This window comes from Gavia stellata, chromosome 1 (genome assembly GCF_030936135.1).
Source record: "Gavia stellata isolate bGavSte3 chromosome 1, bGavSte3.hap2, whole genome shotgun sequence".
NCBI classification, from domain to species: domain Eukaryota; kingdom Metazoa; phylum Chordata; class Aves; order Gaviiformes; family Gaviidae; genus Gavia; species Gavia stellata.
The window spans coordinates 102,914,092-102,929,560 of record NC_082594.1 but is presented as its reverse complement, the minus strand read 5'-3'; the positions used below and the strand labels follow the sequence as shown (position 1 = coordinate 102,929,560).

At 35.6% G+C, this 15,469-nt stretch overlaps 1 protein-coding gene across 4 annotated transcripts in view; it reads right to left on the bottom strand.

Annotated features, from left to right (window-relative positions):
- Positions 1-15,469, bottom strand: part of SYNJ1 (synaptojanin 1) — a 66,846-nt gene that overhangs the window by 26,890 nt on the left and 24,487 nt on the right. For 3 of the 4 annotated variants that reach the window (XM_059826405.1, XM_059826420.1, XM_059826428.1), the window contains exons 10-17: positions 14,951-15,103; positions 11,647-11,803; positions 9,912-9,935; positions 5,510-5,701; positions 5,285-5,369; positions 3,872-4,012; positions 3,305-3,497; positions 1,826-1,984 (exon numbers count right to left, since the gene is read on the bottom strand). In XM_059826405.1, coding sequence (XP_059682388.1) covers positions 1,826-1,984; positions 3,305-3,497; positions 3,872-4,012; positions 5,285-5,369; positions 5,510-5,701; positions 9,912-9,935; positions 11,647-11,803; positions 14,951-15,103 — 1,104 coding nt within the window. Of the gene's footprint in view, positions 1-1,825; positions 1,985-3,304; positions 3,498-3,871; positions 4,013-5,284; positions 5,370-5,509; positions 5,702-9,911; positions 9,936-11,646; positions 11,813-14,950; positions 15,104-15,469 lie in introns of all 4 variants that reach the window. The other variant, XM_059826413.1, reaches the window with a different exon arrangement.

The window sequence follows — 15,469 nt, the reverse complement described above, 5'->3', positions numbered from 1 at the left end:
GAACCTGCAAAGCATTCCCCCAAATTACAGAATCACAGAATCACTAAGGTTGGAAAAGACCTGTAAGATCATCAAGTCCAACCATAATTGACACAAGATACCCCACCAATAAATAGGAGTCAAGAAAAAAAAAAGTCCTTGATACATTCAATATGAACTGAAAGATTATAAAGATAATACCACCATTTCTTCTCAAGCAATAGGAAAGCAGAATAAAGAGATATTATATGAAATTATCTGCCAAGAGTACATATGGTATTTAGAGATACAGAGTCAATTGAAAGGAATCAAAAACTCCATTAGGTACTTTGCAACATAAACAGATACAGCCAGCTGACAAGACCCTAGAAGGCCAGGAGATTTGCTCACTCCTTAAGTGTTTAAACTACACATAAGCTAAAACCCTTCAGTTAACTTAACCAGCTCCAGTCTTGTACGGGCGGTTTTACTTCACATCAGAGATCTGTAAAATATAAATCTAACTTAGATCTTATAGTCAAGTCTGCATCAAATGACAGGTTAACTTGCTTTTCGCGTTGGAAATAGAAATTGAAATTCAGTCTATTTAAAAATCAATGGCAGAAGATCAATGTCAGGATGTCAGAAGATTTGCAACTTCTGAGACAATTTATTAATTTCTTTGCCTTTGGTAATAATTACTTAACCTACTTTTACGAAGGAAGTTGCTATGTAAACACCTTTCCTGAACAGCAGATACACCAGTTAACAGCCACACACAACAACCGTGGAGCTACCCTCACTAGCCAGCTGATATCCCCTGCTACCCAGCCAGCCACTTCCAAATAATGGAATATTACCCCAACAGTGCAATAATACCCCTTCTTCTCCCCAGCCAGGAGACTATTTTGAGTCTTTCGCATATTCCAGTAGCTTCCATAGATCTTTCCAGCTTTATAACTGCTGTAAGTGTCCTCAAGACCGCTACACCTCTCTTGTTTTGGTCAAATTAACAGACAATCATGCTGTCTGCCCATTTGAACATACGTCTCTCTCGCTAGGAACCGGGCTATAAAAAAAAATTAATAATCTCAAGTGTTTTTCCTCCTGTTCTGGTGCGCAAGACACCAGCACAAATGGAAGAGAACTCTAATTAAGAAAAAATACTGCTTATGAACAAAGTGCTGGCAAGCAGACAAAACTAACAACAGAGGATTGTCTCTCATTTTACCATCTACAGCATTCCCACATAAAGCTGGAAAGAAAGAATACACACTTTCACACAAAATTTGATTCATTACAAATATTCCTTTAATTGCTATGTGCTGTCTCCCAAGAAACACTAAAAATCTAAAATCTGAAGCTTCCTTCAGGCTTTGTTATTCCATGCTCTTTTTCTTTGTAAGTAAAAAGGCTACCATTTAGACTATTCCTTTTTCCAACAGAATGACAGTTAACAGCATAAGACCTATTACTGCAGCAATTTAAAGTAAATGGTAACATTACCAAAAGAACTTCTATAAATATTTTTTTAAATAGTTGCACCTCATAAAAAGAAAAATATTATAATTAGTAAACTCCAACACAAAGTTCTAAAAAGATTATAGAGTTTCCTTTTATTTTTAGGAGAGAAAGAAAAACCTCAATCCTACAGCTAGTCACTGTATTTGTATCACTGTCTTTTCAGGTCTGTTACTAGGAATAAGTTAATATATGTTGCTATGTCCCACCCTTCCATACCACTACCTGGACAAAAGTGGTAAGTAAAACATGCTGAGGATATAGAGTTACGGAAGCACCACAGAAAATTGCTAAGGGCAAAAAGAAAAAGAAAGTAATCTTAAGTGTGGCAACATTTTTAAGATACCTGTCCAGAATTTTTCTGATTGATAAGTTGGTCTCCTGCTATAAGGGGATCCCAATTTTGTTGTCGTATTAGGTCCTTAACCTCCTCATTTGGAATATCTATTCGATAATTAAAATCACCACACCAAAAGATATAGTCATGGGAAAAGAGCATCCTTCCCTATAAAACAGAAGCACACAGTGAAATTAAGAACAACCAAGTGACAAATTTACTACTTCCAGGTGCAGAAGTTCAGTTTTTAACTGTAAAATATGCATCATTTCTAGCTGATGAGGACAACTGAAATACATGTTAGTGTTTAGTGTTCATATGGTTAGAACAACATAGCCAACTGTACGGTGTTCACACATATAGAATACGAAAGAAGAAGTAACATTTCTAATGTAATTTGCATTTCTAAAGAAACATGAATCATCTGAATTGGACTCTAAAATTCTTCATCTTTCTACTGCTGTTTTAGAAGTCTGCTCTAAGATGATGACTGCTACCTGTGTCACAAACGGGTAACAAAGCTGAACAAAACACTACCCTGGGATCTTATGGCACAATATCCTGACAAAATGCAGATTGAGGGCTTTATTATTCAGATTTAATTGAAGACTTTTCAGTTACATACAATTTTCATGGCTAGGGAGAGACAGAAGGGCTCTGTTAGTTTAAACAAAGCCTAGGGTTTAAAGTGAGAACTTTTACTTCCCTCTTTGTTTTGGTTTTTCCATTGCCCTTAAGTAAATCAAAGCAGATACACTGGCAGATTAAAACAGCAGCATTTAGGAAGCTGTTTCTGGGGACCATAAGAATACAGTACTTTCAAGAACAACTGAAACGTGACCATGGGAACAAAGTTAGAAATTAAAAAACACTGTAAAATAAGATGTTAGACTCCTGGACAGTGCCACAGAAACTAACAAAGGACAGTTTGACTACAAAATTTAAGACAGCTTTAAGTCTCAAGGAAGCATTTTGTTGCACTGAGAAAATTATTAAGTATTTACTTGGTGTTTGATAATCCTTTATGAGAATATGGTATAGAACTGTACAATCCAACTTGACAAAAATGAATAAACAAAGTTAAAATGAGTTAGCAAAAACCATTCTTGTGTACTGAAAATAGTGCTGTTTCCCATGGATTTTTTTCTCATAGTTGACTAACTCTGGTGCCTAACAAATTTCTACTGCATGTCAGGAATCTATAAGGTCTCCTTCCTATGCTAAATCCTTGATGCCTAATGCAAGTGAATTCACGCTTCATCATCTCTATCAGTCATTGCACTGGAAAGGTCTATTCTTTCTGCAGTCATCTATTTCAATAAAAATTGTGGGAACTTAATTATCTCCAAGACCTCTAACCCAAGGAAATTTGATTTCCACAGGAATCTGGGGAGCAGAAAAAAAATAAATAGAGCTTTTGGATTACACTGCTGGAGCTCAAAGGGTTTAATTTCTCATTCAATATGGAATTTGAATACTGTTGCTTACCATTGGAAAGCCAAGCTTGCGAGCTATTTCTACGAAGTCTTCATTTCTCTCTTTAACTTGTGATTGCCCTGCAGCAAAATGACTGCAGACAAAGCAAAGACTGGATGTATGAAACAACATCCGAATTGCTACTGCACCTTTATTACCAGTGGCTCCTCCCATGCCAGTCTTTACAGTATCAACAGCAACATCCCTAAAAGAGTTAAACAACTATTAAACCTTTAAATACAACAGCACAGAAGTTAGCAGCTTTAAGTATGTCTGATGTTATGTTGGTAAGAGAACATTTTCACATTGTTCTTTCAGCGATAAGGCCACTGGGCTATTTTAAAAAAATGCCAACAGCTGTTGAGCAGTTAACAATATAACACTTCAGCTTTTCAAACTTTCTTGGCAACTGATGAGGCATTTAAAAACTAAGATAAAAGAATTTAAGCAACTAGTTTCCCAGAAGATGGAACAGATCTTTTAGAGCCCCATATGCTTCTTAGTACATTTGTATGTTAGCTTGCAATGCAAAGCAAACTGAAGGTGACCCAACTTGGGCACAGCTGTGTGTTCACTGACCTGATAAAAGGAGCATGCTGGGGCCTGATGAACACGAAAAGGCAGACGCCCACCAACTGCTCAGAAGCCAGCAGCACATACTTGTAATCTCTTGATATAGTCTTCTGCAGTTCAGCAGCCCAGAGCTTCTGATTGGTTGTGCTAGCAGTGAGATTAAAAATGCTAGTTTTAAAATAAATCAAATTAAGCAGGTATCTAAACTGTTGCTCTAATTGAAGAAACTTCATACAATAACCTTAACTAAACCTTGGGGTAGTAAGCCAAAGCCAAGTTGTAAATGGTGCTCAAATGCTTCCTAGCAGAGACATAGGCTATAGACTGTCACGACATCAAAATTGCAAATTCAGCCTCATAAAATGCTGCCTCACATTTTTTTTCTCAACACCACAGACAATGTTAGGATCCAGGGCTATCTTTCCTGTATTTCTGAGGCTAGACTAGAGGAGCAAAACCTAAGAATTTTTCTAGGGAGTTACTTCCTAGCCTGGAGCTCAGTCAATATTGGAAAACAGAGATATCCATCGTCTTAGATGAAGAAGAAACTTCCTTGGAGACCTAAGAGACTATCATTTTCAGAGGTAGCATTGGATATAACTGAAAAATATCAGACCTGGAAACATTGCTAAGTAGACATAGTGTGAAATTAGGGGATAACAAACTTTTCCTCAAGACAAAAGCCTGTGCCAAGGCTAACAGTGTTACAGGCTTTAGATGCTTTTTCCAATGAGGTAGGGCTTGCTGAACACCAGAAAACATGCAAAACAGGCAGACAAAACAATGGACAAAGTGAATACGATCCTAGGACTACACATAAAGACTTCATCACTGGTATCACCCACCACGGGTAAAAATATATTTTCATAACCCACTCTGCTAGGGGTGAAAAATCCGAACCCACGATAATAAGTACGTGGAATGACAGCGAAAACTGACAATATGGAAGGAAGCCTTGCTTTATACAGATCAAAATCTGATGCAAGACACTATATAAAGGCATACCAACAATACATGCTTTTGGAAGGAATTTCACAGGACTCGCTGTTCCCAGCAGTAGTAAGGCACAGAGACTGCCGAACACTACAAGCATTGGAGGTAAATTCCTTCAAAGTGTTAAATGAAGGAAAAAGTTGAGGGGCTGCTCAAAGTGCAATCCAAAATATGGTCAAGTATTGACTGTTTGGAGCTTAAGATTACACTATTCACGATCTAAGTGATCAGAGCTTTGCTAGGGAAAGCTGAGATGAAGTCTGCAATCCTGGCATAGAAACTGGCAGAGAGAACTGGAATACAGTCAAAAATTAATCCAGACTAATCCCAACCATTACAAAACAGGAGAAAAAAAAATTAAATAATATTTTATTCAAAAAATGTGATTATAAACTAAACTAGTACTGTATCGATTATATCACGTACCTGGCATTCACAATGTTTCCTGCATTTAACTCCACCATTTCTTCAAATCCAATGGCAAATATGTCTACAGGCTTGCTTTTGCGATCTGCATTTAAGTATTAAAAAAGCTATTTGTAGTTTATCATTAACTTAAGAACCAAGACCTCATATATCTAGTTTAGTGTTTATGATCTAATTATGAAAATCTGAGTTTTCAAGAAAAAATTGATAGAATCCAAATCCTACCTTGGAACTCATGAATACCAGCTAACTTTGGTGCATCTAGAAGCCAGTCAGTGAGGGTCTGATTTCTAAAGGCAATACTTCGAAACTGCTTCCCCCCGTTGACATTCCACGTCCCGACGCAGACTCTAATTTTTTTCGGTTTTGCATACTTATAAAAGTTTTCACACATACTCTTTAGCACTTTTACAGATGCTGCAAAAACATTTGAAAAGACATTATTTTTATATAGAATGTTTCTTCAGAAAACTTGGCAATGAGATCTTTCCCTTAAAAAAATGGCAATAAATCCATGCACAGACATATAGAAAGTTAAACTGTGAAAGCAAGATGAATGCAGCTTTTCACAAGGGAAAGTACATTTGCAGACATTTTACTTGTCTGGGTAGGATACTGACTGATGAAAGACAGTAGTAATTTTTCAAAGTAATATATATATATAAATAATATATAAAAGAAACATGATTTCTATGTTTTATAAATATCTGTCATTCTTTCATCCTGTGATTCTCTACAGAAACCATTATTTTTTATGCATGCCAACACAGATATCAACCTCATTTTCACAGATTACATTTATGAAATTCAATCTCCATTACAAAAACAACTTACAGATAAGTTAATTTCTAGAAGTAAAAATGACTGATATACTCCATTTACTAAAATAGATACGTTACATTATTTTTATCATATTAGAGTATGTCTATTTAAGCCACAAATCTGAATTATTTTTTAGTTCAGTTGAATTCCTAAAATTCTGCTTTAATAATGAAAGTAGGCAAGGATTCAAAACAATTAAACTAATTTCTCTGTCACACCAGCCTTTCTCTGTGCCTTGTTTCTATCTGCCAGATGGGATAGAGAGTAATGACCCATCTGTAAAGGGCACTGTGAGAAACAAACAAACAAAGAAGATTATGTGATGGTCAGACACTAGAGTTACAGAGATTTTAGAAGTCCCTTCATAAATCAGCTGCTCGTATACCCATATAGATATATGAGACAGGTGTAAACAGTATTTTTTGCATTGTACTTTACCTAAGTGATATTAATTTACCTATTTTGAGAGTCATGGTTATGAGACTCTGTGAGAATCATATAAACAATCTTAGATGGAATTCTTCCCTCCACTGTGTGCTGTCTTGCAAAATGGTCAGCTACTGAGCACAATATTTTCATTCAAATCCCCAAAACAGGATCATTAGTGAACTGTTGTTGTCTTTTCAGTTATTTTTAAGTTTACCACCTTTAAATTTCCTACAGGATATTGGCTACCCAATTAAAACAAAAATCAAGGATTCTCTAGCCCTCATGGTTTTGAAACAAACTGGAAACAACAGAAGAAAATAATACATTGTGTTTGTTGTTTGTGAACTCTTTCACTGCTGAACAAATCGTATATCCATATATGGGCTAATCAAATATAAAAGACAATGAACTGACTGGCATCTCATTGGGGTGCTACAAGCAGATCACGCTTGGGATCGTGCTTTCCTTATCATAATCCAGGTAAACGAACTCAAGAAAACAGCAAGGAACCAAAAGAATACTCTACACCTTCAGGTGAGAGCCAAATACTGAGCCTACTACGGAATGTATCTACACGCTAGGTAACAGTCAAGTCAAGAAGTCCACCAAATGCCAGAACAGCCTCCGAGGGTCAAGGACCGAAGCTACCCAAGCACCTGAGCACAGAAGAGAAACCAATCCAAGAAATGTTGTAGCGACGATACATACAAGTACCCAAACCATCCAAAGGATTAGCTGAACCCGATGAACCCAAAATAGCATCACAGACAGCTTTGAAGAACTGCACAGATTAGCTGTTGTAGTACTCCAAGCAAGTTTAAAAGCAGAGTTTGGACTTTTATTCTCTCCACTTCAGTTCCTTCTTTTTCTTTTGCAAATTTAGCAAATTTCAGCTGAATTTTAAGTAGTTACTGCAAATAATTCATATTTGCTACCAAGCAGCTTTTAAGAAAAGCTGCAAAATTGAATTATTGCCTGTTTAACTCCTGACTTTGTCATGAATCCCTAATGCGAAAAATCTTACCGGGATAGAATCTAACTTTAGAATTGAACTGACATGCTTATTACAAATAAGAAATTCATACCTTTAAACTATCAATCTTTCTAAATTGTAGAATGACTCTTTTTCTAAATTGGAATAAAGGTGACATTGTAATTTATTTTCCAAAATACTGAGTGAACCAATTGTTTTTCAGAGCTCCTGAGCCTCCCACATACATTATTTTCCTACACATTTCTAGCTATTTATCTTTTCAACAAAATTGTGTCTCACTCTACAACGTTAAAAATCCAATCAATTACATTTTCTGTTATTTTGCAGCAAAAATACTTTAACTGCTGTTCATACTAGGCAGGCAGACATTTGGAAATCGGTTCTACAAAGGGAATATTAATTTAAAATTCTTGGTGGGATATTCTGTGCAACTGAACTTGATCGAACTATTTTACTACAACATCCAAATTATTGTAGGTATGTTTCAATATACGCAATTTGTATCCAGATGAAACCCACAGTGAAATGTTACATCAGGAAGTTAAAAAATAGTTGACATGTATGACTCTTCATGAGTTCTAAACTAGGCTGATACACTCTAGATGGTAACACCATAAATGACAGTGTGACTGTTTACTCCAATAAACAGTTTTTAACACTGACAAAATGCCAGTGAATCAGTTAATTTCAGGTGTATATTACCTGTGACTCAGATTTCATTTTTTACGTACTCAGTAATTAAGCAGATACAGTAAAACACTAATAGAAAAAGCAAAGCTGAGAAGCACAGAAAGGGAAAAAACATTTAAAGCTCAAAAATACAGATTACAGTTGGTGGGTTTCTGAGGAGAGGAAAAAAAAAAAGGAAAAAAGCTTCAAATGTATTTGAACAACCACCTAGCTAACAACAAATCCTCATGTTTTCTTCCAAGGATCATCCCCTGTCGATCTTCAGTACCCGGGGCTAGCGTCTACTACCTGAGCACACAGGTTATGGGGATACTGTGCACAATTTTGCTATTCTCTTAAAATGTAAGACTTGTCTGAACAATTATTAAGAGGTTGCTTGTTTCTTTACCTCATCCTCTCCCTTCATCTTCCCAGGTATTAAGAACGTACTGTTTTTCCTCTTACCCAGAAACTAGGCATCTGCTCTGGTTTCACTGAACCTACTTCCAAGAGGTAGCACAATGAGCCCTATTAAGGCAATAGCTCAGAAATGGCTGTTTAAATTTTCTCAACACATAGTAAATTCTGAATATATGAGCATTAAAATATTTTATTTCAAATAATAGTTTCTGGGAACAAGGAGATGATGAAGTGTTGCACAGCTGACAAGTACACGCAGCTCTCCCTTAAAAATATGGAGTATGTATATATCACATCTCCCCAAATGGAGCAGCTTCATGTAAACAGCTTAAGTTAGAACAAAAGGAGAATTTCCACTAAGAATTAGAAAATTTTGAAAACAAAGTTCAAAGGCATTATGTTGCTAACTTACAAGGATAATAACGAAGAGTTTTCAGAAGTTTCTTAAATTGAAGAGATCTTTCATGTCATTTTCCTCTATCTGGCTCATCCCTACACATTCTTATTACATAACACTTCTTCACGTTCACAGTATTGCTGAATCCTCTGAAGCCAACAACTCATATTTTAAGCCCAACATCACAGACATTGGGCAAGATATTATTATGCAATGTCTCTAAGTAGATTAGGAGTTAACCATAAAGTTCCCTCTTCAGGCCTTCTCTTCACCAAGAGTTTTACCTAAATAGATGCTCTAATATTTTCATTTTGTGCCACGTGCAGAGGTAACTGTATCTCAATAGTTTTACTGTACTTTTGCTGCACAAAACAGAAGTGTCAGCATGTTATTTCAGATCATTCCAGTACAATGTTAACCTTTGCTGGGAGATATTACAAAATCAGTCCATCTCATGCACGTACACAAGCAGGTAGAGCCTTTTAACGGCAAGTCAGATGAAGTTACAAATTGTACTGAAGAATTTTACCTCTTATCCTCAACAAAACAATATCGACAAACAAAAATACAGAAGCTCCCAAACCAGATAAAAAAGCAAATCCCTCTACAGCTAGAATAAAGCATTTCCAAAAATAAACCCCAAAGAATTGGTTGCCTCTTTTCATAACTCACACCGAAGCACAACTGCAACATTTTTCACCCCTTATATTTTCACTTTTCTTGTATTAAAGAGCTCTTCTTGGATTAAGGGATTTTGGGGCACAGGAATGCCAGATCCAAACACTACTAGGAAAATGTAAGTCCACAACCAAATACTATGCAAGAGGCACAAGACAAAAAGCCAGAGAAGAACAATAGCTGCTTAGATATTTACAGCTTAATTTACTATACTATACCTGATTGTAATGATTGCTCTGAAACTACGGATGCAGTAAGAAGGAAACAAGAAAAAAATTAGTCAAATAAGTAATTATTTTTTTAAATTTTCCAGCAATATGTGAGAGAACATGCTGTAATATACAATTTATTACACATAACCATTTGCATCAGTTAAAGCACATCTTTTATGCTGCAAAATCTAATATGTTCCACAACAGTATTAACAAATTATCTTTTCTTGCTTTATTAATAATGGATGTATGTATGATGAAGTATGTCTCTAGTTAATTCACCACCTAGCATACAATGCAAAGACATTATGTTCAGTGAAGAGGGATTAATGTTCCTCAGCTGACAGGAGCTGCAAATACTGAAAGGACAGCTTGCATTCACAGAGAAAGTGAGAAGAAACTAAAACGACTTTCAACTAATTTTGAGGTGAGGCCAGTTTAGCAGGTTTCAGATACAGGACAAGTTACAATAACACAAAACCTCGTGGTAAAGAAATGAGAGGAAAACAGTCTTTCAGGTTCCAAACAGGAAATATATAAATACCCACAAGATGAAGACTACAATTGGGCAAGAATTTTTTCCCTTTTGCCACAGATTTACACTGAAGCTTTGACACATTTTTCTCATTCTAGGTTGAGAAGTGTCCAGGAGAAACAGAAAAGGAAAAATTAAGAATGCTGTTAATCCCTAAAAGTGGTAATAACCCACCATTTAGGACACTCTTACCTGGGATCTTGGAAAGACGACTCAAATTTAAGTTCCTTCTTTGCCCAAGAATTAGCTCCTCTATTTTTTATATCCCAGGAGAGTATTCTAAACACAGCCCTACACCTGGCCCACTTACTATTTCCCTGCCCATCAGACCTGCAGAAGGATGGGTCATGACTGTAGTCCTGGGGACCACGTAGGCTACACCTCTGTTTGGGGATGCAGGATGCTGTGGTTCAGCTCCCTGTTCTGATTAGGTGAACCACCTTCCTGTAAACAGACCACCCACATCCCACATGGCTACTCTGCCTAAGCAGAGTTTCTTACTGAAATCTCTTTGATTTTGATGCAGAATTTCACCCACAGCCTGACAAGCTTTTGTGGTGCATACGTTCCTGGGAAAGACGACTTCTCACAAAAAACATGGAAAATTGTTCATCAGGAATTTTCTGATAGCTCCTGTTATCTTAAATTTTCTTCCATTACCAAAACCCTTTCTGTTCCTCAGCAGCATAGAAACCAAAATGAAGGTAAATAGCAGCATTCTTAAGCTTAAGAAAAGAATAAATGCTTTCTATCTAGTTTACACCATGGTGAGAATTTCTTCACTGACATGACAGATCAAATTAAGGAAGATGTTTAGCAAACAATAAAAAACCCTAATATTTTAATAAAACAGGATTTTTTTCCCCAAATTCAGCACGTAATTGTCATGATTAACACTTGCTATAAATGGAAGAACTGAACAGAACATATCTAACATGCATCTACAGTAAAGTTCTGAACAAATATGCTCCACAAATATTTACTTATTACACCACCAGACATAAACAAAATATAAACAGTAAAGAAATTCCTGCAGCATGTTAGTTTGGTAATATTAGTAAAGCAGAAGTAATTTTCATCTTTTAATAAGCCAACAGAACATAAAATAGCATTTATACTTTCCAATATTGCTTTGAAAACAGACTCCATACAGCTTTCTTACACCAAATAGTTATCAGACAGATTAAAATCCTGAAAGACACATACCGCGTAAACTGCTGGTGGTTAAGAGAGCCCGTGCTTTATCTGCTAAATCACTATTTAGGGTATTTCCCAATAACAAAACATCAATGGCCTCCTGCTTGGAGCTATCAAAAAAGTTATTTTGAATCGTTCTGGTCACAGAACGAGCACCATCCTTCAGCTTTCCAGCCTGTTAGGGAGGAACACGTATAAAATATTTTATGTAGGACACTGCTCACAATAACATTGGCAATATTCAGTAACATATTTGTAAACTGCATTAATGATTTTAAAATCTAAGGCAATTTCCTTCTTTAAGTGTTAAATAAAGTCTTCTGAGCCTACTGTACTATGTGTGCTTTCCCTGCCCCCCCCTCCGACCCCCAATGCTAAACAACACAGTAATACCTTCAAGGCATATCTAACAACCAGATTATTCCAGTTTAAATTCTATAAATTAAACAAAATACTGCAGGGAAGAGAATAATTTTTTTTCCCTAAACCCCTGGTCTTCAAAAATTAAATTGATATAGTGCCATGTTTCGACCATGACACAGGATTTTGGGCTTTTCCCCAAATAGTGAGAGATGAGCAAGCACTTGAGTCCAAATGTCATGATACATGAATATGTATGTATATGCAGATATGAGCATATTAGTTCAGAATTCCCATTCTGAAATATCCATGTTAAAAAAAGAGATAGCTTCAACTTCCTAAGACCCCTTACTAATTTTTTAAAATAACATGCATGTCTCATGCAGTATCCCAGAAGGAACATTTACACTAATCTATAGCTACATACATACGAAGACACTGTCATTGCACACACTGCACACAAGTGGCACAATTGAACAGTGCTCCAAAAGAACAGTGTCCAACTACTTGAACTAAACAAGAATCTCCAAGAGATGTACTGCTACTACAGATATTCCCTGTGGGTCAGACACCTAGAGGATAATGTAATCAACACATCATGCAGTCTCACACTTGATTCAAAAACCAGCAGTGTTAATCTGTGTACACAGCACTGACAATGACAGGCACAAAGACATTTTCTTGATTTCATGGTTTATTGTGTCTTATGCACATAAGTGTATTTTGCCTGTGAGGTGTATGTAAACACATGCTATTGCATGTATATGAAATATAGACCGTAATCCATCAGGGATGCTGCATGGTATTATATTATTATAAAAAATACTCTAAGTTTACAGCTTGCATTGTTCATGAAGGTCTCTTAAATGCATAAGAAAAAAAGACAAAAGCTTAAGAAAACTACAAAACTAACCCATCATTTAGTTCTACGAATGGTACTAGATAACAAGAAAGAAAGTACTCTTTTGTCAAGGATACGTAGTAGTAAATTAGCACCATGATTTTTGGAAGACAATGTGGATGAGGTGTTGGGGAGCATACTATTGCAATAGGATTTTAGTAGGATGCTGCTCCCTTTCTGTCAGACAATGTATAATTTATGACATGATCCAAAAAACACACTCACCATTCACATATCAGGCAATTAATTGAAAGGAACCCAGAGAAAGCAAAAGAAAGAGTAGGTAAGGAGTTAGATGTAACGAGTATTATAATACTTTAAAAAGGACTGTTTTTCAGTACAGAAATGTATATTAACACATTTAAGGTTAAAATGTATTTTCTCCTATCCTAAATTTCCAGATTTTTACTTCTAAGTATTCTTGGACTTTGAAGAATTAAACTGTCGAGCAAGAAATGGAAAAATTTCAACCATCAAACTTTTCATTTGAGAAACAAGAATACAACTAACAACTTAGAAACTACATTTTAAAATATATTATCAGAGTACTCAAGAAGATACTGCATAGTGACCTGGTCAGGTTTCACTGAAATAATGGCAAGTAGTGTATGGCTTTGCAAGTACTAAAGATCCTCTTCAAATAGATGGAGCTTCTGCCATGGATGCTGTGCTTGATTTATGAGATGTGGTACTCATTAACAGTTGTACCAGGGCAGGGATTCTTTGTTATTACAAAGACAGCAGAGTAAATGTACTCTGTGTTTTAAACATTAAAAATGGAAGTGTAACTACAGTAAACACATTTTACAAAGTAAAAAATTTAAGTAGCCAAATGAATGGCAGAAAACTATTAATTTAGGAAAAGAAACAAGTAAGGCTGAATGAGAAAGTTCGGAGAAGGGGAGACATCCCATAAAATACTTACTGTAGTTTTCCTGATGGTCTGGGTGACATTTTTGAAAGAAAATAAAACTAAACATCTTTAACCAAATTCCACTCTGTACTAAAATACAAGCAATTCCCAAATGAAAAAAGTCTTGTATGCACCAATTAAGGGTAGAATAAGCAACAAGTCTATTTTACTTATTTTCTTTCCTTGTAGCTTACAGCGATGCCTTGTACATGTGCAGAGAAGGACCCTGACGTGGTTTGAATGAACAAGTGATGGAAAAACAAAACAGTCAACTATGAGTACACAGTATATAATATGGAATAAGAAGCAGCGCATTCTTGAACAAAAAGAATGGTATGAAAAGAAATTATTGAAGGAACTAAGGGCAAAAGCTGCTATGGTTCAACATTTGTTTGTCTTGACAGGTATCAAGTGATAAGAGAAAGAATTATGGAAACAAAAAAAGCAACATTGTTAAAAGAAAAATAAAAGACAGCATTGGAAAATCTGAACAACTCAGGTATCAAAGACAAAACAAGGTGAAGAGAAACAGAGCATTACACTGTCATGTAGTACAGAATTGTTATCACAACATTAGAAAGCAAGGTAGAAACAGAATTTGGGTTTTTTTCAGTAATTGCAAAACTAAAAGGAAATAGCTGCAGGAACATGCAAACAAAAAACACCCAGCTGCAACCTGTTTAATTTTAACACTGTTAATAAACACTAAAAGCATGAACAACATCCAGTGAAACACATTTTAAAAGAAAGGAAATATAGTGAATGAAACTGAAACAATAGGAGGCAGAAGTACAGAGAGAAAAATGAAATTCAAATATTCAAAGAAACTAAAGCTGATGTGAATATATGTTTTTCTGAACTATGATCTAAAAAATGAAAGTTTTGAGCCTCATCCTTTCCTTCAGAATGGTGTTATCTGGGAGGCATGGGCATGGCTGAGAAAGGATGTACTGAAACAAAATCTGGTTATCAACATAACCAACCTTATGTTAATTTTTTTTGGTTGGTTGGTTGGCTTTTTTAGGATTACAACAAACGTACATTTTAAAAAAGAAAATCTCATTGTTGTTATATTAATGACAGAATTTTTTAAAACCCATACTGACTACTGCTAAAGTTTTTAATAAAATGTACTTTACCTTAGCTTTTCCTTCAAGGGCTCCAGTTCCAGCATAAATTTTACTAACAGAATCACCATTCACAGACCACATGGATCGGAAAACTTCCTGAAAGCGAGTAACCAACTGAGGCTTCTCAGCTAATCCTAATACCTCCAGTTGTTTTGTTAGCATCTGCAACAGTTGAGGAGAACATTTGCAAAAGAAAAATCTTTAAATGTATTTATTAAAAGGTACATCGTATTTTTTCAGCATATATGCACAAAAAAACTCTTTTGTTTATAGGTATCATTCTGAACAAACTGACACCATGTCATGTTTGAAAGGCTGCATCGTACGTATAACTTTAGCACCAGCATTTCATTTTCTTTTAAAGATAGGTAGTAATATGGGAAAAGAATTATGTAGTTGATTTATAAATACTTTCATCTAAAAATTCACTAATTACAAGGTAAGTTATTTTTGGTCCTCAAGTCTCTCTATTTACATAATTTAAAATTAGAGCAATTAATGTTCTTCCCAAAAAAGTAATACCAAACA